General features: G+C 41.5%; 1 protein-coding gene across 7 annotated transcripts in view; it reads left to right on the top strand.

The window, feature by feature from the left end:
• The window catches only part of PHACTR2 (phosphatase and actin regulator 2), a 273,198-nt gene that overhangs the window by 63,386 nt on the left and 186,739 nt on the right, over positions 1 to 23,073 (top strand). The window contains exon 1 of one of the 7 annotated variants that reach the window (XM_019425082.2): positions 12,233 to 12,483. The exons of the other annotated variants lie outside the window; for them this stretch is intronic. Coding sequence (XP_019280627.2) covers positions 12,471 to 12,483 — 13 coding nt within the window. The 5' untranslated portion in view covers positions 12,233 to 12,470. Of the gene's footprint in view, positions 1 to 12,232; positions 12,484 to 23,073 lie in introns of those variants that run through there. 7 annotated transcript variants of the gene reach the window in all.

Here is a 23,073-nt window from a genome sequence, read left to right as displayed (position 1 = left end):
AGATTCTTGCACCCCCAAGTCCATGGTATTGCCATTCTTTTTTATAATTCTTCTGCTCTTTTCTCCGGCTAAATACCCTTTTACTCCCTGCTCAAATTGCACTACAGGTGCCTTTTCTGGTATCCACCCCCCCCCCCCCACACCTGCCACATCTTCTACCTCTCACCCCACATTCAAGACCTCAGGTGCACCTAGGGGAGCAGCAGGGGGCTGTCTTCCAGCACATTCCCAGGAAAAGAGAACTTTTAAAATGATTTGCTTGATGACATGTAGTTTGATAAGACAATGGTGACGTAGGAGGCTGAATAATGTGTTTTCCCCTCCCCTCAAGAGGTCTGCATCCTAGTTTCCAGAACCTGCCAATATGTTACTTTACATGACAAGGGGACTTTACAGATGTGATTAAGTCAAGGATCTTGAGTTGAGGAAATTATCCTGGATTATTTAATTGAGCTCCGTATAATCAAAGAGTCCTTATAAGACGAAGGCAAGGAGGTCGAAGAGAAAAGGGCAATGTGACAGCAAAAGTAGAGAGTGGAGTGATATGGCCATAAGCCGAGGCTGGCAGCTTCTAGAAGCTTGAAGGGACAAGGAATGGATTCTTCTTTGGAGCCTCCAGAAGGAATTGAGCTCTGCTGATACTTTGATTGTAACCCTGTAAGACTCATTTCAGGTGTATGACTTCCAGAACTATAAGAATAAATCTAGGTTGTTAGAAGCCACAAATTTTTTGTAATTTGTTACAGTGGCAACAGAAAACTAATCAAGATGAAAAGACAATGCAAAAAGCAAATTGAAAGCAGAGGGGCCAATTCTTTTAGAGCAACCATACCAGCTCCCCATCTTGGCTGCTTTCCGTGCTGTTAAATTAGAACCTGGGCAAACCCTGGTCGCTATCCAGGGCCTTTCCTTGTCTTGACCCTCATATCAGAGATGAATATGTTTTTTTGTTAATTTTTTTTAGTGTTTTATTTATTTTTGAGACAGAGGGAGACAGAGCGTGAGCAGGGGAGGGGCAGAGAGAGAGGGAGACGCAGAATCCAAAGCAGGCTCCAGGCTCTGAGCTGTCTGTCAGAACAGAGCCTGATGCGGGGCTCGAACTCACAAACCGTGAGATCATGACCTGAGCTGAAGTCGGATGCTCAACTGACTGAGCCACCCAGGTGCCCCTAGAGACAAACGTTTATCTCCTTTTTCTCCATGGCTCTCAGGAACTTTTCTGCAACCATCTTGGAGGCCTTATGTTCTTGAAAGACTGTAGCTAGATGTTTGCTGTGACGCTAATAAGTACTTCTAGAACCTTTTAGATGGCTGGTATGGATGCTCATTGTTGTCTGTGCCAAGTTTAGTGGTGTGAATAGTAAGCACATGGGAGCAGACCCTAGTAATTAAATTTGGGGTCTCATCCCTCATTTCCTCAGAGCAGCGGTCTTAGTGGGAAAATTCTGAGACCTTTGTCTGCAGTTAAATCAGCCAGGCGTTTATTGATTACCTTCTGTGTACTCAGCACTTAGCTCTAGGTGCCCTGGGTTGATGCGAGAGAAATTCAGGTAGTCTACTCCCTCCTGCAGTGAGTGCCTGCGTAAAGAGCCAAAAGCCGCATGGTGAAAAAGTCATTTCCCCAATTGATCAGAAGTAAGTGTTAGTAATTACCATTTTTCACTAATAGATGGCAAAATGTCCTTTTGTAAGAGGAGACTTAATTTTCATTGGACGATTTAAGGAGATCAGGCAGAAATGATGAATGGGTGAAAAAAGTGACCAGTACTTTTTATCCTAACTAATTGTTTTTAATGTTCATTTCTTTTTGAGAGAGAGCGTGAACAGGGGAGGGATAGAGAGAGTGGGACAGAGGATCTTAAGCAGGCTCCGCACTGACAGCAGCAAGCCCGACGCTGGGCTCGAACTCACCAACTGTGAGATCATGACCTGAGCCGGAGTCAGACACTCAACCGACTTGGCCACCCAGGCGCCCCACCAGTACCCTTTAGGCATGACGGAATTCTCCTGTTGGTGAAGTGTGACGTGGCCGAAGTGAAGGTCTGGGCAAGGCCCAGTCCACAATGTTTGTTTATTTATTCATGCATCACTTATCATGCGTTCATTCTAGAAACAGTTGCCGAGCACTTAATGTTCTCAGAGCTTTGAAGACAGACCAGATCCCTACCTTTGTGGGCTGTATATTGTAGCAGAGCTAATCAATACATGTTTGATAAGGAATTATCCAAATTAAGAAACATCTTGTTACTAGAGAAATGTTTAGCTACTTAAGTCGCTCAGAGCCTAGGATACCTTGTTTGATGAATCCCAGAGAAGTACCCCATCAAGGAAATTTTCTTGGTTGCAGAGTGATACTTTCCTTGTGGGAAAAGCTCTTTAAGATCCAGCCTAAACCTTTTCCTGTTTCTGTGCTATATAGATAATTAAAACATCCCTCCGTTTCTTTATAGAATCGTGAGTCTGGAAGGGATGTGAGAGGTCATCAGTCCATTCTGCTGACTTGGGCACATATGCTTTCAGGAGGCGGGCAGGTCGTATAGGTGTGTGCAGCTCAATGGAAGACAGTAGGGAGCAATGGGTACTTTGGCAAATTGAGAGCATCGCCCTTGCCTGAAGCTTTCGAGGTCTGGCCTAACCAAATGTTCATGGTGGGGCCAGATTTGATTAGACTGGCAAGTGGCAGCCCTTGATTCCTCATCTGAGAAAACAGTAGTCTGACCCTTTCTGAAAGCCTATTAGAGACAGGCTGCCCTCAGTCAGGCCAGCACGCACTTGTCAGCCATCTGTCACTTGGGGGGACCTTACTCTGTGGTTGGGATGAGCCTCTATCATGCTTTTCGCTAAGTGATGGCTTGCGGAGAGAATTTGTTCAGGCTGTATATTCCTGGGGCAGATTCCGTGAACCTGCTTTTCCCTCTGTTTGCTGGTTTGCAGCAGACTCATCCACCAACAGCTGTAACTGCCCTTTAAGCAACAAGCCACCTTTTGGCTGATGGATGGAGACAGGAGCTCTCTTTTGCCAGTTACTCAGCACCGAATCAGACAGACGCCTTCCTCGGCATTCCGGTGACCCTGTTGTATTGCTGCAGGCTCAATAATTTTTTTGGGCATTGGCCATAATAAAGTGTATGCAAAGTTCCTGAAAACTATTTTTAAAAATCCTTGAAGTGATAAATAAATTGATCTGGATAATGGTAAGCATATATCATCCTGCTTTGATTTATAGATTTATAATTTAGTCTTCCTTCAGAAATAATTTTTAAATGTAGTTATCTCCTGGAATTTAGAAAGACCTTTGTGTCTGTTTACAGGTGGAAATTCTACCATGTTTATTTTCATAGCAACACCATTGAGATTTGAAAAGAGATTTCTTTTTTTCGAAGGCAGGGAAGAGTGGCTTTAAACATTTTATTAGTCAAATCGAGACAAATCTGAAGCTTTAAAAGAAATTATTCTTTGCCATTAAAATTGGGAGTTCAACAATAAGTTTTTTTAAAAAAAGTTGGGTTTCCCCAACTTCCTGATAAATACTATAGAATGTTGAGATTGCAGATAGAGGTGTTGTAACCAAAGACACCTGAGTTTAAATCCAGATGTATACTTTGTGCAACCTGAGGCAAGTGTCTCTTAACCTCCCCAAGTCTTAGTGTTTTTCATCTACAAGATGGGAATAATAGTAATAGTACCAAACTCACGCTTATCGTTAGGCTTAAATGAGATAATGCACAGGAAAAGAATTAGGCATAATGCCTGGCAAATAGTCAGTGCTCAATAATGTGAGCTGCTATTATGGTAATTAGTCTGAAACTCAGATACAGGTGTCAGTTCTGGGCTACAGATCTTCAAGAGAGGGAAGAAAGCCCATCAGTGGTGCCCCTCAGCCAGAATCATCTGGGGATTCTTGGGACCTTTCTTGGGACCTTAGAAATGGACAAAGTGCTTGATGACGTGGTTTTCACCGTAACCCCCAGAGCTTCCCCTGAATGTTTTTGCAGGGCTGCCCAGTGTCAAGCTTCTTTCTCACAGGTCTGCTTTCAATTTTGTGTTGGGCTACAACCCTGGTGCTAAGGCACACTAGACTTACACCCAGGAAATCCCATTTGGATATCGGGATTTACTACTCAGGGCACCCTAGGCTCATTGGTTTTATTAGAAAAACTAAATATATCTTACATATTGGGGAACCTTCTCTCTGTGACCTTGTCATGTTTCATTTGATTTCATTCACTGAGATGGGCTGGTGGCTCTTTTTAGCTTTCTAGCCACCATTGTATTCATTTTGAGATTCACTGTCGAGTAAGATCTGCTAGTGTGTACTCCTTGGTCCCAGATGATCCTTTATCCCCTCTCATCCATTTGTATTGTTACCATAAGAGAAATGCATTCCTGGACTTACATTTTTGTGACTCAAGAGGGATTTCTGTGTTTAGGGGCACCTTCTGGAGCTCGCAGGGGTATGCAGACCTCATCTGTGGTAATAGCAACAGTCCCTAAAAAGAGAGACAGAGAGAGACAGACAGAGAGAGATAAAGAGTAGAATCAGAATCAGGGAACACATGGAATTGTGACGGAATGAGTTTGTGCTACAGATGGCTGGCAAGCAGGGCCCTGCAGTAATCTAAATCAGAAAAACTTAGCATGTTCTCTCAATACATGTGTATTTATTAATTTAGAAATTATTATATACATGGACCGCTGTAAGAATATATCATGTATAGTATGTGGCATAGAGATAAAACACTTTTAAGGTCAAGATCAAGATAAATAAACAATATTTCAGAAACAACAGACTTTATTGTTTTAACAAGATTAAAGTCTTATGGGCAAAAGTTACTAATTTCTTTAATGAGGTGAAGACGGAATACACATTATTAATTTTCCAATCTTGCTTTAATGTTTTAATTAATTAACTTAATTAATTTAATGCTTTAATGTTTTAAGACACAGCAATCCCGTGGTTTGGTTCTCTATGCCTTTGTCTTGATACCTGGCTTTAATGACGATCAGAGTTGAAGAGAGACCTTTTTGAAGAAGTGCACCTTCGAGCTTGCAAAATTATAATTCATTGACAACAACTTTTCTTGCAAAACTCTGGGTTGCAATTCAGCTAGTAAATGGCTTTCTCACCCACTGTCACTGGTTCTTTTCAAAAACTAATCGATATGTGGTGCGGTTTTGGATTTTAGCAAATGAGTTGAAAATTCACACACACAAAAAAAAAGGAAGAAAAAGGGAAAAGAAAATTCCCTGAAATCCTTCCTTTGAAGCTTTTAAAAGCAGATAAAGAATTCCATTGCCTAATTTGTGTCAATTCCATGCTATGGAACTATTTACTATATGTTTCAAGTCTGACATTTGGAAAAGTGAAGGTGCCATGGAACTCTGTATATTAAGTATTATTATAGTTTAATAACTTAACTTTTTTAAAATTTATTTGAGAGAGAGAGAGAGAGAGAGAAAGGGAGTGTGCAAGCGGGGTAGAGGCAGAGAGAGAGGGGAAGAGAGAGCCACGCAGGCTCCCCACTGTCAGCAAAACATGAGATCATGACCTGAGCCGAAATCCAGAGTTGGACACCCAACTGATTGAGTCACCCAGGCTCCCCCTTTTTTTTAGTTCATTTATGAGTAAATTATCTTTTATTTTTTTATTTATTTTTTAACGTTTATTTATTTTTGAGACAGAGAGAGACAGAACATGAATGGGGGAGGGGCAGAGAGAGAGGGGGACACAGAATCTGAAGCAGGCTCCAGGCTCTGAGCCATCAGCCCAGAGCCCGACGCGGGGCTCGAACTCACGGACCGTGAGATCGTGACCTGAGCTGAAGTTGGACGCTTAACTGACTGAGCCACCCAGGCGCCCCGGTAAACTATCTTTTATATATAAAAGTAAATATTAATAGAAGTTCTAATATTTTCTTTCCTTACATCAGTGGATCACTTTACACCCTTCTTGGTGTACATTCAATCCATTTTAGAGACTATTAGTGTATGTGACCAAACTACTCCTATTCTTTGAGTGGTTATTCTTAAAAAAATAAAAATAGAAAACGTATATATGTCTCCCAATTTAAAATCTACAACTATTCATTATGTCTGAATCTAAATCTAAAGCTATTCAATGTGTCTCTTCTCCTTTCACACTTTGAATTATCATTGAACATCCCCCTTGTATTTTGTTACAGTTATCCAGTTTGACCTCTTTTTGTAAATGTTTTTATTAATTTTGAAATTACTATTTCACCATCAATAGTTACTTAAATATACTAATGCATTTTGTCAACTTCTTACTCATTGTGTTTCATCTTCTGCCTTCTCCTTGGGTTCCCTTTTCATCTTGCTAAAGTGCATTCTTTAGTGGCTTTTAGTGTCTATGCCTGTATCTGTGTCAGCGTCAGGGTGCTGCTGGAGGATGGGACTATAGCCTAACATGACATTCAAGGTCTATAATTATTTTCTTTCAGCATCTTTTATAAAAAAAATCATGGGGCACCTGGGTGGCGCAGTCGGTTAAGTGTCTGACCCTTGATTTCAGCTCAGGAAATTACACTAAGCACAAGGAACCTGGTTGGGATTCTCTCTTTCCCTCTCTCTCTGCCCCTCCCCTGCTTGTGCGCTCTCTCTCTCTCTCTCTCTCTCTCTCTCAAAAAATAAAATAAACATAAAAAAAATCTTTATGAGACTCTTCCATAACGTTGATACCATCAAGACTGAAATTATGTTTTATTGATTATTTCACTTACTTGCTCTTTAAATATTCACAATCTTAAACAATCTGGAACTCAGCTTGCGCAATCATTTTAGGAGGAATGTTTTGTTTTGTTTTTTGCTTCTTTGGTTTGGTTTTGATTCTCTTTCTCTCCCCTCTCTCATAGATTTATGGTTTGAAGTTGCCCCACCTTACCCTCTGGTCCTCCGATCTAGAGTCGGGTGTTCAAGTGATATCTTGGGGTTCCTTCATGATTTCGAGGGAGATATTGCTGATCTAGTATTAAAGAAGCCAGTAAGAAGCTGATTTTGTTCTTGGTTGTGAGGATGTATCCTCCTCATGCCCATCTAGGCTTTATAAAGATGTGGCTTCTGGAAATGAGTCAACAGCCGTTGTTTTTTCAACTTTCTTTCTTTCTTTCTTTCTTTCTTTCTTTCTTTCTTTCTTTCTTTCTTTCTTTCTTTCTTTTTGAGACAGAGAGAGAGACAGAGTATGAACGGAGGAGGGTCAGAGAGAGAGGGAGACACAGAATCTGAAACAGGCTCCAGGCTCTGAGCTGTCAGCACAGAGCCCGACGCGGGGCTTGAACTCACCGGCTGCGAGATCATGACCTGAGCCGAAGTCGGACACTCAACCAACTGAGCCACTCAGGCGCCCCCAACAGCTTTCTTTCTTGAGCAAGGAGGCCTCATTGAAGCAGAGCTTTGCTCTGCCCCCTCCCTTGTCACGCAGAGCTGTTTGAAACCCCTCACTGCATAGAAGCCACGCACTGGCCTCCAGCCTGTCTTTTGTACCTTGAACACAGCAACCTCAGCAGAAGCCTCATTGCTGCTTTGGGCTTTGGGCTCCTTTCCGATTCACGGAAGTGGTTACCTAGCTTTTTTAAGCCTAGCTGTGACTTACTTACCCTATTTGATATGTTGTCTACCATTGCTGTGTGTTGGAGCAGAAAGGTAGTGTCGAAGCAGGGGCTCAGCAAACCACCTTGACCAAAAGTCCAAACGTGTCAGAAGACCGTGTCTGAGAGTTAATAGTTTCATTATGGTCTAGACTCCAAGCAAAGTTCCGGGTATGCTGAAAAGTGTCATGGCTTCACATTAAGGTGTTACTTAAGTCTGTTTGACTAGAAGGCTTTTTCTATGGACTGTGTACAAGGGAAGAGAAGCAAATGTTAACAATTAATTCAGGAGACACTCCCTTCCACCTTCCACCAGAAGAGAAATCTCAAAGGAGAATGGTTAGGAATAATGGAGAACATAAGCATGTCAAGTAAGTATTGTCCTAAAATCCAGATAATAGAACATTAGATAAATGTCTAGTTTTTTTGCCCTGATCTTCCTGGAAATATGTTCTGTCGCAGAACTCACTCCTGTGAACTTTCTTTTTTTAATAGTTCAGGGATTTGGTTTAGTACTTAGGAGAGTTATAAACCCAAACACTTTGTTCATTGCCACTATCAATATACAATGGCTATTCTTATGAAAACAGCATCTGAAATCTTTTCAGAACAGATTTCCAATAGAACCTATTCCCAAAGTAACTGGGAGCAAGCCTTAACTACTTCCTAATTGGTAGTCAATAGTCTAGCCAATAGGTAGTCAATAGCACTTCTTTGTTTCTTTAGGTAAATCAGAAAGTAAGAAGATCAGATAGTCTGATCTGCTGGGCCAAGCAATGTAGTAATTTAATTACATGGACAATTCATTCTCTTAATTTTTCCATTCTAAGGAACAAAGTCTAACTTTGTGGAGAAGTATCTCAGTTGGTCCCCTGAAAGCCAAACCATGGTATTTTTAGCCTATGATTCTGGAGTGGCTACACCTCTTGGAAAAATACGTCTGCTTCTTGTGCCCCATAGTATCCATGTGAACTGCTCTTGGTCTACCTGGGCTTGGATTACAGTCAGATTACCGCCAGAAAAGGTAGAGCATGACTGCTACCAGCTCCCTTCTGTGTCCCCAACGTGACAGCGTCTCATGGGAAAGTTAAGAAATAATATGAAATAAGCTTCCTTTTCTAGGAAGCCACGATATTTTCTTCTCTGAAATCAAAAGAGAGTCACTAATAGGGTTTTTTGAAGAAAGATGTGATAATGGCCAGATTATCACCAGGTGCTTGGTGATGCATTTGAAAGTACTGGATGCCCACTGGTAACCTTGCAGTTGCTACCTTAGCTGGTCTGGCTTGGAGTCACGAACTCTTGAGACCAACCTCGGGTGAACAATCCTTTAAAAAACAAAACAAAAAACAAAAACAAAACCCTGGTGACCGGTTATAGCCTTCTCTCTGTAGGTGGGATCGCACTGGGGGTGTTTTGGATGCCGGTGCTCCAAATTACCAGTGGCCTCAAGCATATTCGTGTGCTTTGAAGAGAGCTAAGGAATATACATATTAGAAGGCTCATAAAAACAGGAACTAAAATTTATGTTTAAAACATGCTGTAACGGGACACCCAGGTGGCTCAGTCGGTTAAGCATCCAACTCTTGATTTCGGCGTAGGTCATGATTTCACAGTTTGTGAGACTGAGCCTCGCATCCTTCTCTGTTCTGACAGTGCAGAGCCTGCTTGGGATTCTCTCTCTGCCTCTCTCTCTCTCTTAGAATAAACAAATAAACGTTAAAACCGATTTTAGGGGCGCCTGGGTGGCTCAGTCGGTTAAGCGTCCGACTTCGGCTCAGGTCATGATCTCACAGTCTGTGAGTTCGAGCCCCGCATCAGGCTCTGTGCTGACAGCTCAGAGCCTGGAGCCTGTTTCAGATTCTATGTCTCCCCCTCTCTCTGCCCCTCCCCTGATCACACTCTGTCTCTGTCTCAAAAATAAATAAACGTTAAAAAAAAAATTAAAAAAAAAAAAACGATTTTAAAACATCAAGTTCTACGCTGTAGAACTTGAGACTTATTGATGCTACTACTGTGCTGCACAGCACCTCAGGGACACTTAGAAAGGGCGTGGTAAACATTTTACATCCAGACATTCCCCAACTAGAGCATATTAACTATAGGTCTGAATTAAATCAACGGAGGGAGTGCATTCTCCCTGGAGCTTGAGGAAAGTGTTCCACTCACTGTGCTTTTCCATCGTTACTTTGCCATCTTCTTAAAAATTTATTTTATTTTATCTATTTTTTTATTTTAAATTTTAGTTAGTTAACATACAGTGTACATTGCCATCTTCTGATGCCAGGTGGGAACGGAAGAGGGGCAGTGGTGGGCTGGTGGCGAATGCAGGGGGACACAGAGCAGATTCGTCCGTGGCAATTTACGCTGTTTGTGAATAGCCTCACTCCTGATAGACACGATGTTAGTTTCATTACATCGGGCCATCTTGCCTTGTCACCCATCCCTTGTAGAGCTATAACGTTAAAAATCTTGTTGTAAAACATGTTATTCACTCAAAACGAGACAAGTAAAGGTTTCAAATGTGGCCAAGTCATGTGGTGCCACATACGCATTTTGGGGCCCAACTTTAAGAAAAGAAAGAACCTTAAGATTTTCAGAACTTTCTGGATTTTAGGATTGTGTGTAGGAGATCATGGATATTACAGAAATCACATCATGAGTTAAGCAGCATTTAATGGTCTGTCCTTGGAACCTAATCAGTGTTTTATGAGAACAAGTGTTTTTCAAATGACCGACAAAACAAACGTTTGGCACACCATCCATTTACAATTTGGTGACTGTATTAATGAAAATAATCAAGAGCCACGTTTTGAACTGTGTACAGAGCTAATATAAATATATTCATATTAGTCAATGTGCACTGTCAGGTCGTGACACTTCTTATCTCCTCCTTACCAAATCCCAGACTTCATGAAATAGTTTCTCTCCCTTTTGTCATTCATACTTCCCTGTTAACTCCTAGTTAGCTTGCCCTAGATTTCTCCTGATGGCACTCACTCTGGGTGCTTGACAGTCTTAATCAGGGCAAGCGGATGAGGTATGGAAGCCACAGTGATTTCAGTCTTAAGGGATCCAAGCATTTAAAAAATATGTGAAGAATGCTTTTTTAAAATTAATAATCCTCACAATTGTGTGACGGAATTTAAAATAATGGGGATAAAATCTCAGTGTAAAATCCCTGAGAACTTCAACTTTTCTTTGAAGAAAATATTGTTCTACTAGTGCTGATCTCACAAATGGAGTATTTTGTTTAAACAGCGGAGGAACTCCGGGGCGCGCTTGGAGGGCTCAGTCCGTTACGCGTCCAACTTCGGCTCAGGTCAGGATCTCACGGTTTGTGAGTTGGAGCCCCACCCACGTCGGGCTCTGTGCTGACAGCTCAGAGCCTGGGAACCTGCTTCATATTCTGTGTCTCCCTCTCTCTCTCTCAGCCCTTCCCCCGCTCACGGTCTGTCTCTATCTCTCAACAATGAACAAATGTTAAAAAAAATTTAAACAATGAAGGGATCGCAAATCTATAGGAAAGCCAAAAGTGACATTAAAAACAGAAATACTTAAAAGCTGTAAAAATGGAAGACAGGATTATAAATAATTTGCATGTGCTTTGTCATCAGGAATTCCAACGGCATACAGAAATGCCAAATAAATGAATTGCGTTTCCAGTTGAACAACCCTGAGGGTGTGACAACACCATGAACTGGTTTTCGAAATCCTGTCGACTAGAAAACCTGTAGGCCCTTGCTGTAGTATGGATTCCTTGTATCATAGGTCAAATGAGGCCACTATAAATGTTTTTAGTCTATCTTAGAAAATGCAGAAAACAGAGTTGTGCTGTCCCCAAAATCGAATGTCACAACAGCCACAGAGCATGGCACACAATTTCTTCAGCTCTCTGCCCCTCCTTATTATGCCTTGGTATCATAGGTAGTTTCAGGTGACTGCGTCTTTGCACAAATTAGAGACAAGACATGCACATTCCTGCGTTAGTAAATGCATTTTTCTTGATTCCCAGCTTTCTGTTACTTAGGTGGCTATGGACTGTAACATACAGTAGAGTCCCCTGACATCTTTTTGACAATTATTTCTAGTGTTCTTGGTGATGGTTAGTGAAATGCCTTTGAATTTCTCTGTGAGGAGAGGTGGGCAGAAATTCTGACCAGAAATAGGGACACTGGTCATGATGAAAACATAATCAAAATGGAATGACAATACTTGGCCTCTTAGCATTTATTTAGTGCAGAAATATTAAAGGTAGCCTTTATTTTAAGGTGGTTTTTCTGCTCTTCCTTGCTCACCCCAATGACAGGGACAACAACCACCACAAACTTTAAAATTCTACATTGAAAAGTTGCCCAGTCATTCAGTGATGTCAGTGATAAAGGCTGGACCGCATTTAGATCAGCCCCGAAGAAAGGAGAATTTATTATAGTTGTAAAGATCCCTTTTTACCTTTTAATTATCTGTGCCTCTTCCGGCTCGTGTTTGCTCTGGCATCTTTTGGAAAAGCCCTGTGCTCTGCATCGCATGTACACTTCTTTTCTGAAATGTGCAGTACACTCCACATTGCGGTGATTTCCACCCCCCGCCTGTGCTTGGAACAGAGGTGAAAACCCCAGTGGATTCAAGTATCCACTTGATAGGCTCAGTCTCTCTTAATCAGCCTGTAATGGAGCTAATGGCTGTTTGTCATCCTTGGAGATATAAATTTCCTGGCGGTGTCTCCTGCAGACAGTGCATGAAGTATGCTCTGTGTGCCAGCAAGGACTGATAATCAGCAGAAGGGCAGGGTGCTTCGTTAGCCAGGAGAAGAGCTGGGGCTCCCCGGCTGCCAGGCTACAGAACTCGCCTCGCCACTCCTGAGACATGGACAATGCCGGTAGGTAAAGCGTGAATCCTTCATAGCCTCTGGGCTCCTTTGCGATCTGCAGCCTTTGCTGCAAAAGGTTTGCTTATTTTTTGGTCTTGTGCTGCACTTAAATGTTGAAGACCTGGAGATGTGTAATGTGTTAACCCTGCTGCATTGTCCACTAGGCAAGCAGTGTTTGCTTTGAAGTTCAGATTGAGCACGCAGATCCTAATTCCCCATTCACCTATTCCAAGACTGCGCTGCTATTTTATTTAGCATTTTTACGCTTAGCATATTTAGCATATCTCAGGCTGCAGGAATTGTGCTGTTTGATCCTTTTGTGCTCCGAACAGAGGGTGAAAAATGCATCTAGTTAAATGAAAAAACTATTAGGAAGGGGTGACAAAAGGTGGATGGAGTTAATGAGCTAATCAAACATTTTGTTCAGCGTTACAATATGCCCAGTGTCCCAGCAGACACGTTCTTGTGTCTTATGCTTTATCTTCCCATTAGGATGAAAATGTAGAAAATGTCTCAGTATCCTCTGAGATTTTAATTTTGGCGTATAGACATTAGTGGCCGATCATGTGCGTACCTTTTAAAACTGTATTTGTTTTTAATATCTTTACTTGACGGCTAGACAGATATAACTTGGAATATTCTAATGCCAGCTAAATGATTAGCATAAAACGATTCCTTGTGTAGAACTTTTTTCTTCTTTGCCATAGTGAACTTTTAGAAGGTATACACCCCTCGTTTCAATGTTATTGACACGAAATGCAGATTTTTCCCAAATGTGTTATGGATTCTCTGTCTCCTGAAACTCACTCGTTCAGTTTCTCAGCTGGTGTCAGTTTTCTAGTGATGCCTTACAGTGCCTCGAGACACGGTCGGCTGTGCTGACAGGATGCACCCTTTGAAACACATCCTACACAGGAAGACCACCCATTTGTAGGAAAGCGTATTTGTTTATGAAATGTGGTTATTTCAGTCCTCGGTGCAGGTAGCATAGGCAAGCAGAAATTTTGAAGGCAGGGTGGTTTGAGTTCTTTTATGAAATAGTTTACCAGGAATAAAAGTCTGTGACTAAAATAACTTTGTATTTGATGTGGAAGACGTTGAAGTAAATTGGAACAGTGCAATCTTAGGGATGAAAATTTCAGGGTTGTGAACGAAACAGAACAAGTGTGAGGGGGAGTGTGCGTGTGTTGGGAGTGTGTGAGTGTGAGTGTGTATGTGTAGAGTAGCAATAGTAGTAGTAGGAAGGAGGCTGGATTGCTGTATATGCATACAATATATATGTCTGTGCATTATACCCCCCATTGTGGTCATTAAAGAATATGCTGTAAGGCCTGTCACAAGTGCGTGTAGACATGATATTCCATGACAAGTCACAATTTCAAGATCCACCCAAAACTTCTCTAATTATAGAGGTAGAGTGAGAAAAAAAAAAAAAAACAACATAGAATCTCTAATGTAGCCTCATTTAAAACTTCTGCTACCCACAATTAATTATACTGACGTCCTGGCAGAATTATCACTTCAATTCAAGTAAATGGCTTTCTTAACTGACTCATATATTTATTTAAAGGCCATTTAAGAAAAGAAGAGAAACTACTGTAGGAGCCTTTTTATAGGCTTCAAAAATGCTGAGGGTTATGATTTACTTTTTGGTGAACTATAGCTTAGGGGGATAAATGTTTTCTCAGTTTGTACTTAACATTCGTTTATGCTTTTAAATGCCATTAATAAAATACCTCTGTCCCTGACACACTGAAGAATATTTGTGTACTGTGTCAAGTGGCTTTTAAAGGAGAGGTTTCCATATCATTTCGAATTTTAGGTGAAATCTCCAATCTAGGCATGTATACCTTTGAGTGGAAGAACAGGCTCTTAAATTACATTGTTCGAATATTTCAGAAATAACGTCTTCTTATAATGGCCAATTGGCTGTCAGTGATCACTTTTCATGGTAATTTTTTGATGACGTAAACAGCCTCTCTTATAACAGGGAAATGTAAACATCCATCAGACACATACACTTCAATAAATTGTATTTAAGATAGTACTGATAAGTAGCCAAAAAAAAAAAACAAAAACAAAAAAAAACCAACACCCACAAAAACAAACAAAACCCTTGGAAATGTGTTTAGCATTATACCAAGACACCCAGTTAGCTTGGAGCACTGGAATGTCTCCAATTTAATTTGAATAAGATAATGACTTTGAATATCTGCCTAAGTTTTTCCAGTCAGCAGTGGGTTCAGGCCCTCAATATCTATCAGAGGCTACAGTTTAGAGCTGGGCATCGTCCTAACCATTCAACCATCAGTTTCAAGGAGCCAGGCCTTCCTCAAGCACGGCTTTCTGCGTCAGGGTTCGGATACTTGTTAGGCAGAAACACAGCCAGGAGGACACACACACAAAAGCCAAGTGTCTCTGATTTATCCAGATCACACAGAACATTGCACCGGAGATGTTTGTGTGGTTTTTGTTGTTCACACGCAAGGAAGAGTTACTGCCCGGGACTTTGGCTCCTTCGGTACGTCTGTGCACCTTTCCCCAAGCATGCCATTGTGAGTCGGTCCACCCTTTCCTTCGCAGCAAAGAGCTGTCTTTGGCATTCCTACTATCTCTGAGAAGGAGACATCCCTTCCCCATAATTGCTGGCTTATGTATTCCTTTAAAAGCTTTTCCTGGAATAACAATAAAATATTTATCAAACAGCATATGTGGAATATGTCAGGGCAGTTTTAGCAATGTCTAACCTTTTCTTCTCCTGTTTTTTATGTAACTATTTCTTCTTATAAATTTGGTAACAACTCAAATGATAGTCCTTGATAAAAACAAGTCTGTGACGACAGCTGTGACCCAAGTTATCCTGTCCCTGCCTTTGTATCCCCTCACTGCTCCCCTCCCTACCCTTCCTCAAGTGGTCTCACGAATGAGTCGAATGAGTCGTGGAAAGAGATGTTACAAAGTTGATTCGTAGTGTGTGATTATGTCTGAAAAACATTGTTTGGGAAATGTCATTCCATATCCCACAGGGGCAGAGTATTATAAAAAGTTCTGCAGCATTTGTTGGGCGAATGTTTCATTGCTTGCGATCAAGATACTTCCATTACCATCTGTGGGTCCTGAGGGGCACCCTAGTTGGGAAAGGGAGCTGGAAGCTATGAGAGCCACCGTGCCCTCACCTTACATTCTATCTAGCCCAGGGCCTTAAAGACTCTTGACCCTTGGTGTACAATAACTGAATATGAGAAATTCACAGTCTGCTAGCTCCTTGTGAAAAAGACTGGAGGGTCATTTGGCAACCACACTGAGGAAAGGTTTATAATGGAATGATCAAGAGCATCTGATAATCTGAGATGACCACTAGCACTGCCACCTACCGGAACCACAAACCAGGTATATAAACCCTATGCCTTTATGTTCTCATTGGTAAGTGCCAACAATAACTGTATCCATCTCATAGGGTGTTATGAAGAGAAAAATTAGGTACTACACTTAAAATTTGGTACAATGGCCGGCATATGGTAGTTCTCAATGCATGTTGGCTGTTTAAAGAACCACCAAAAAATTGAAGCGACGTTGCTTTGTGAATAAATATATGCTCTAGCAGTATGGAGCTAGCAGTGTGACGATGGAGTGGGAAGGCAGGCAGTTAGAATCAGACACCAGTCAGGTGGCTGTCCCAAGAACATAGCTGGAAATTGATGTGTGGTGAAACCAGGACTAGGATTGACGAGTGCATTGGATATGCATCAAAAGAACATGATGAGTGGATAAGGAGGAAGGGAGAAGTAGACCAATCAAAGCAGAACTTTGAGGTTTCTACTTTGAGAATCTAAGATAATAGTAATAATCCTATACTACGAAATACCAGAGGAGTTTTAAGAGAAAAACAATGAATTCTGTTTTGACTTGCTGAGTTTGAAATACCTCTGTGTTACCCATTTGCCTTAGTAGTTGTTCACTGATGACTTTTTCATCCACTAAAAGGTACACACACACACACACACACACACACACACACACGCACGTATACAGGCACACGTGCACACACGAAATTCCTTATTAACCATGGATTTGAGATAATGCAAGATTTTTTGTTTTTCGCCCCAATTTAAAATATTTTCTATTTTAATCTCTTTATCTTTGTTCATCTCAGGAAACCCAACAGCAACTAATGCTTCCTTGCCTCCTTCCCCCCAGCCTGTGGGGGATCCATAGGTGATGGAGAGAAAGGAGACTTTCACATGCTACTTGACAATCTTTCAACACAGATGGAGATAAGACCAGGCCCAGAGAAACATGCCCCTAAGCACTGAAATAATTTTGGTAAAGGCCAGGCTGTTATATAAGAAAACGTAAGCACAAACACATTTTATTTCAAACTGATTCAAAAAATTTTCATAGGAAAATCTACTTCAGGCTGCCGTAGCCAAGTTCCTGAACAACTGAAGGCAGTCACTGAGGAGAATGATTACCTAATGGAGCAACATTTCTGTGTGAATTCATTTGTTTTGGAAATGAATGCTTTCTAGGACATTTGACTACGTTTGAAAACTATATTTGGTGCAATTTAAATTTGTTCCCTCTAATCCCCTACTTTCATGATATCTTGGTCTTAGTAGCTATAATTTTGTCAACTGCAATGTTTTAGAAATATAATAATGTTATATATACATACAAATGCATACATTTGCATGCATATATTGCATTTTATATGTGTACTTGGGTATGCATTTTTTTGGTTGGGATTAAAAGCTTCAACGTAGGGAAATGTTGCTAGCTCTTCTAACAAACTTAATAAAAATTTAGAATAGCTTTTCTTTTTAATTAAAAAAAGGAATTGATTCTTATTTTCTGAAGTGCCTCTTACATCCTAAAAATAATTATTGAATATTTTATTCACTATAAAGCAGGTAATTACAGTATTTTTCTTTGAGTTTATTGTGAAGTCCATTGTGCTGTTGTAGCATTTTATAGTTCATCAAATAAGTGAACTATAAGTGAATCTAAGAGCACCTTAGATTCATATGAAGATATTTTTCTCAGGGATAGCTTAAGATTTAATAAAGAATCTGCTTTTTTGGAATGTCTATTTTCAAAGTGCCATTATTATTATAGAAATCACTGTCCTTTAAAACAAAAACGTCTAAGGAAATACAGGTTCATGTACATAAAATGTACATTAAAGTCCCAAGAAGTGGCACTAAATTTTCTTAGATTTTTTTGTTTGAATATAGTTGACACTTTTTTTTTTTTTTCAACGTTTTTAATTTATTTTTGGGACAGAGAGAGACAGAGCATGAACGGGGGAGGGGCAGAGAGAGAGGGAGACACAGAATCGGAAACAGGCTCCGAGCCATCAGCCCAGAGCCTGACGCGGGGCTCGAACTCACGGACCGCGAGATCGTGACCTGGCTGAAGTCGGACGCTTAACCGACTGTGCCACCCAGGCGCCCCAGTTGACACTTAATAATACATTAGTTTCAGGTGTACAACATAGTGATTCCACAAGTTTATTCATCATTCTGTGTTCACCACAGTGCAGTTACCATCTGTCCCCATGCATTGCTACTACAGTATAATTGACTATATTCCCTGTGTTGTACCTTTTATTCCCGTGATTTATTCAGTTCATAACTAGAAGCCTATGTCTCCCACTCCCCTCCACCCATTTGCCCCTCCACTACCCCCTACCTTCTAGCAACCATTGGTTTATTCTCTGTATTTATAGGTCTGATTCCGAGTTTTTACTCTCATTTTGGAGTAACTTTGACCTCCTGGGAATAAACCAACTGTCTTGGCTTAAGAGCGTGGAGAAGGAAGACAAAGTCATTGTTTCTAAAACAAAGTTTTGGATTTTTGTCCCCTCACCACCCCATCATTAGAATTAGTTCTGAGTGGGGTTTTTTTTTATGTTTATTCATTTTTGAGAGAAAGAGACACAGAGTGCAACTGGGGGAGAGGCAGAGAGAGAGAGACACACACACAGAATCCGTAGCAGGCTCCAGGCTCTGAGCTGTCAGCACAGAGCCCGAGGTGGGGCTCGAACTCAGGAACTGTGAGATCATGGCCTGAGCCGAAGCCAGATGCTCAACTGACTGAGCCACCCAGGCGCCCTAAGTCTGAGTGTCTTCTTTTTTTCTTTGCAACCACTCATCATTCCAAAGGCAAAATGCATTTTTCTATATCCATAAGATAAAATAGGAATTCTTGTCAAATGGCTTGCTTGGGTCAAGAAGAGCATTGGAAAAACTATGGAGAAACAACAAGAAAGGATTTTTGTGGCAGAGAAGAGAAATCAGTTACCCAACATTTTCTAAATTATATGCCATTGCACATTAATGCCATAGGATATTAATTAAGTCTCAGTCCCTTTTCTCACACACACACACACACACACACACAGAGAGAGAGAGAGAGAGAGAGAGAGAGAGAGAGAGAGAGAATTAAGTATTCAGGCAATTTGGGGAATTGCTGAGTTTGACATTGTTAAACAGATTTTCTTAACATGCTCATAGAATTAGCACATAATTCCTTGCCTGTGCTATTATTTGTTGTGAATTCCCAAGATGGAATATAAATTGTAGCATTTCCCAGTCATACTAACCACAGGCCCTGAGGGGATGCCTAGTAACAGGTGTATGACTCAAATTTGGGAACCACTTAAAATCTCTTCATTTTCATTTTTGCTTTTCATTTTTGCCTTATTCTTCCACTCCTGAATTCTTCTTTGTTTTCTCATATATAAGCCATTTTGGGGAACTAGCACACTATTCACTTGTAAAAATATCAAACCTTGATTATTTTGAAATTAAATGTCTGTGTCATCTCTGTCCAGGATTTCTCCTTCCTTGTTTCTAGGCTTTGGGGCATTTCATTGCAAATTAGCATCACCATCAGATGCAGAAAAGAAGGAAAGGAAGCTACACTTAGCCTCGTAATCCAATTACATCTATGAAATTAGGAATAATGTGTAAATTTTATTCATCCAGACTAACATTTTATATATTAAAAATGGATGTTAGGAGATTTTTATATGGAAAAAGTTAACTTCAAAGTTCTGTTTTATACATCAGGCATCAAGAACATATATAACAAAGGCAAATCATATTTAACTAAATATTAAATGTCTTGAGGGACACCTGGGTGGCTCATTTGGTTAAGCATCCAACTCTTGATTCTGACTCAAAACGTGATCTCATGGTCACCAGGTCAAGCCCCGCATTGGACTCCACACTGGGCATGTAGCCTGCTTAAGATTAAGATTCTCTTCCTCTCCTGCTCCTCCCCTTCTTGTGAGCATGCTCTCTCTGTCTCTCTCAATACATACATAAATAAATAAATAAATAAATAAATAAATATCTTGAAAGGAAGAATACTTACCTTTTTTGAATGCCTATTATGTAAATACTTAAGTATTTACATGTGTTACATCATTAATACTTATAATCAATCTTTTTTAAATTTTTTACTTAAAGATTTTCTTTAACATTTTTTTATTATTTAGTTTTGAGAGACAGATAGACACAGAGCATGAGTGGGGGAGGGGCAGAGAGAGAGGGAGACACAGAATCTGAAGCAGGCTCCAGGCTCCGCGCTGTCAACACAGAGCCTGATGCGGGGGGCTCAAACCCACGAACTGCGAGATCATGACCTGATTCGAAGCCGGACGTTTAACCGACAGAGTCACCCAGGAGCCCCCATAAATCCAGCTATTTCTTTATCACCAACTCTGTACCAGGCACTGTGCTCATTAGCATGGATACCAGGGAACAAGACAGAGCTTGTTATAGAAGTTTATTCTAGCAGAGAAAGCAAAAGTTAGTAATGAATAGATGAGATACTTGGGTTGTGATTAGTGCTATTAAGTTCATAAACTGGTACATGCATAGAGAATGAAGTTGGGGTGGAGGCGCTGCTCTCCACTGGCTGGTCAAGGACAGCCTCCCTGAGAAGATGACATGTAACCCAAGACCTAAGGAGTGAAAAGGAATCTGTCCCTTGAGAGCCAGCGAACAAGTGTCCAAGCAGAGCGACCGGCAGATACAGAAGCGCCGAGGCAAGAAAGGAATCGGGACATTTGAGGAACAAAGGCAAGGCCATCTTGCTAGGGGTGGTAATGAGAAAGAGCACCAGGCCAATCATAGAGTGTCTGAGATTTGACATAGTTCCACAAGCTCTCGGGAGCCTTTGAAGGGTTTTAAGCAGAGGCATGGCATGGTAGGACTGAGGATTTCAAGGCATAAAAATGAGAAGAATGGAGAGAAGAGAGGCAAGATGGAGGCTCCCAAGAATGAAATCCTCTTAGAAGGCACTTGGTTGGGGTGGTGGCAGTGGGGATGGGAAGAGGGAACTTAATGAAATCTCAGCCCCGTTGCAAGGCCCAGCACACACGCCGTCCTCGTGATGTCTTCCAGACTGGTCTTAGAGCCCTGCCTTTTCTCAGGGCACTAGCAGAACTCACCACACAGTTTTGTACTTAATGGTAGTCTAGGTGAGATTACTCTCCACTTGAGGGTTGTTTTTTTTTGTTTCCCCAACCAAATTGTAGGCATCTTGAGGCCATTTGGCACATCAGAGCCGTCTGTTGTGTCCTCCAAAGAGTTAGAGTGCTTGTTCTCAAATTTGGCCACCCGTTAGAATCACCTGGAGAGCTTTTAAAATATACCAATCTCTGGGCCTGCCCCTGGACGAATTAGATCAGAGTCCCCAGAGTGGGGTCAGGACACTGGTGTTTGCTGGCAAGTTCCCCAGAATATTCGAATGGAAAATGGGGGTGAGAACCACTATTACAGATCCACAACAATACCTACCTAGTAGGAGTAAGAAGCCAGCTCTTCTCCCCTCCTTTTCCTTCCTCTTTCCCCCTCCCTCTCCCCCTCCCCCCCTTCCCTTCTTCCTCTCCCTGACCCCTCCCCTCTCCCTCTCCCTGAGTAGGTCAGTCTAGCTGAGGATTTGTGCTGGGGACTTCTCTGCTCTGAGAGTGAATGAAACCTCTAAGGATGCAGCTGAAAGAAGAAAGCAGAGGCAAAAGCATGCTTCTGGATGACATATCAGGATACTAATAAAGCAGACGGAATCCAGGCTTGCTGTGATACAACCTTTTGGAGAATGATCTGGCCGTTCTGGAGAGACTTAATCACCTACTTCCTAATCAGGAAGGTTGTGTTCTCCTCCAGTGTCTCCCAAGTAAATTAAATATCAAGTGAAGATTCACTACAGTGGCAGCAACTATTTCTAGCGAGCGTTTACGTGTGAGTTTTCACTAATAAGAGATGTTAAACATCCCCTGTCAAGTTTTATATAACAAAAGAGGTACATTATTAGACCCCAAATAGCACTGCTATGATTTAATCATCACTAACTGTGTATCTGTGCCGACTGGCTGGGTCAGAGTCACTATTAGACACCGATGCTATATTTGCGATATCATGTGACTCACCACAGGCGTCCTGCTTTTTAGTGATAGAGAAATAGGTCCTGTTCCACCTTGTACTTCTCCCCTCCAAACACGCGCACGCACACACACACACACACACACACACCCCTCAGAATGAGTTTAAGATCATTTTGAGCTGATCTTAAATATTAAAGCAAAGGGAGGGTTTGATAAGCTGGTTTTCTGAATATTTTGGTTAATAGATGGTGCTTTTTACACTAGGCTTAATGCGTACCTTTTAATGGAAGCAATAACATTCAATAAAGCCATCTTTTGCAATATTTCACTTAACTGTGTCATGTGGCTGTGTGAGGATCACTTGAAAAAGTGACAGGGTTTTTAACTCTAAATGTTTTCACGAACAAAACATCAAGTACTGGGTGGAGCCTTCCCCCTCCCTCGGAATGACAAAGGGGACTTCCAAGGGTCCAGCCCCCTTCTTGGTTTGCCAGTACCATCTCCCCTGCACACACCCTCCTCGTATCCCCACCCTAACTGCCCTTCTCATCCCCCTACTCACACATCCGGTGCACTGGCCGTTCTGAACTTCTCCAGACACTCTAGAAACACCCACAATTCAACGCTCTGATCCTTCTCTGTGGAAGGCTCTGGCTTCTCTTCTTCCCCTGTCACCACCTTGAAAAGTCTCCTCTTTGAGTAAGACCCCGCCCAAGTGTCCCCTCATCTGTGGAATCTTCTGTCATTCTGGATAGAATTAGTGTTCTCTTCCCTCGACTCCCACAGAACACTCTCCTACACAATGACAGCACGTATCAGGTAAACCGTAGTGTTATTTTATCTGTCTGCCTATTTGACGAGGGCCACATACTCCTCAAGACAGGGCCACGTCTTCTTTGTGAACTCATGACCTCACGCAGCACCTGGCAGAGGATACATTTTCAGTAAGAGGGCAAACGAATAAACTGGCTGAAATAAAGCCCGAGGTGTATCTTTTATTGTGTTCTAATTATGTAGAAAGTATGAATTAGGCCCTCTGCTGTCCGTGTGGAGCCCACTTCAGATCCTCTGGCCACCCCCCGCCCCCGTATCTCCCCTGCTCATGCTCTATCTCAAAAGTAAATAAGAACATTAAAAAAAAAAAGTATGAATTGGGGTGCCTAGGTGGCTCCGTCGGTGAAGCGTCTGACTTCAGTTCAGATCGT

Source organism: Panthera pardus, unplaced genomic scaffold, assembly GCF_024362965.1.
Source record: "Panthera pardus isolate Hobbes unplaced genomic scaffold, ASM2436296v1 HiC_scaffold_17, whole genome shotgun sequence".
Classification (NCBI taxonomy): Eukaryota; Metazoa; Chordata; class Mammalia; order Carnivora; family Felidae; genus Panthera; species Panthera pardus.
The sequence above is the reverse complement of the archived record's forward strand: the minus strand, read 5'-3'. Positions and strand labels throughout refer to the sequence as shown.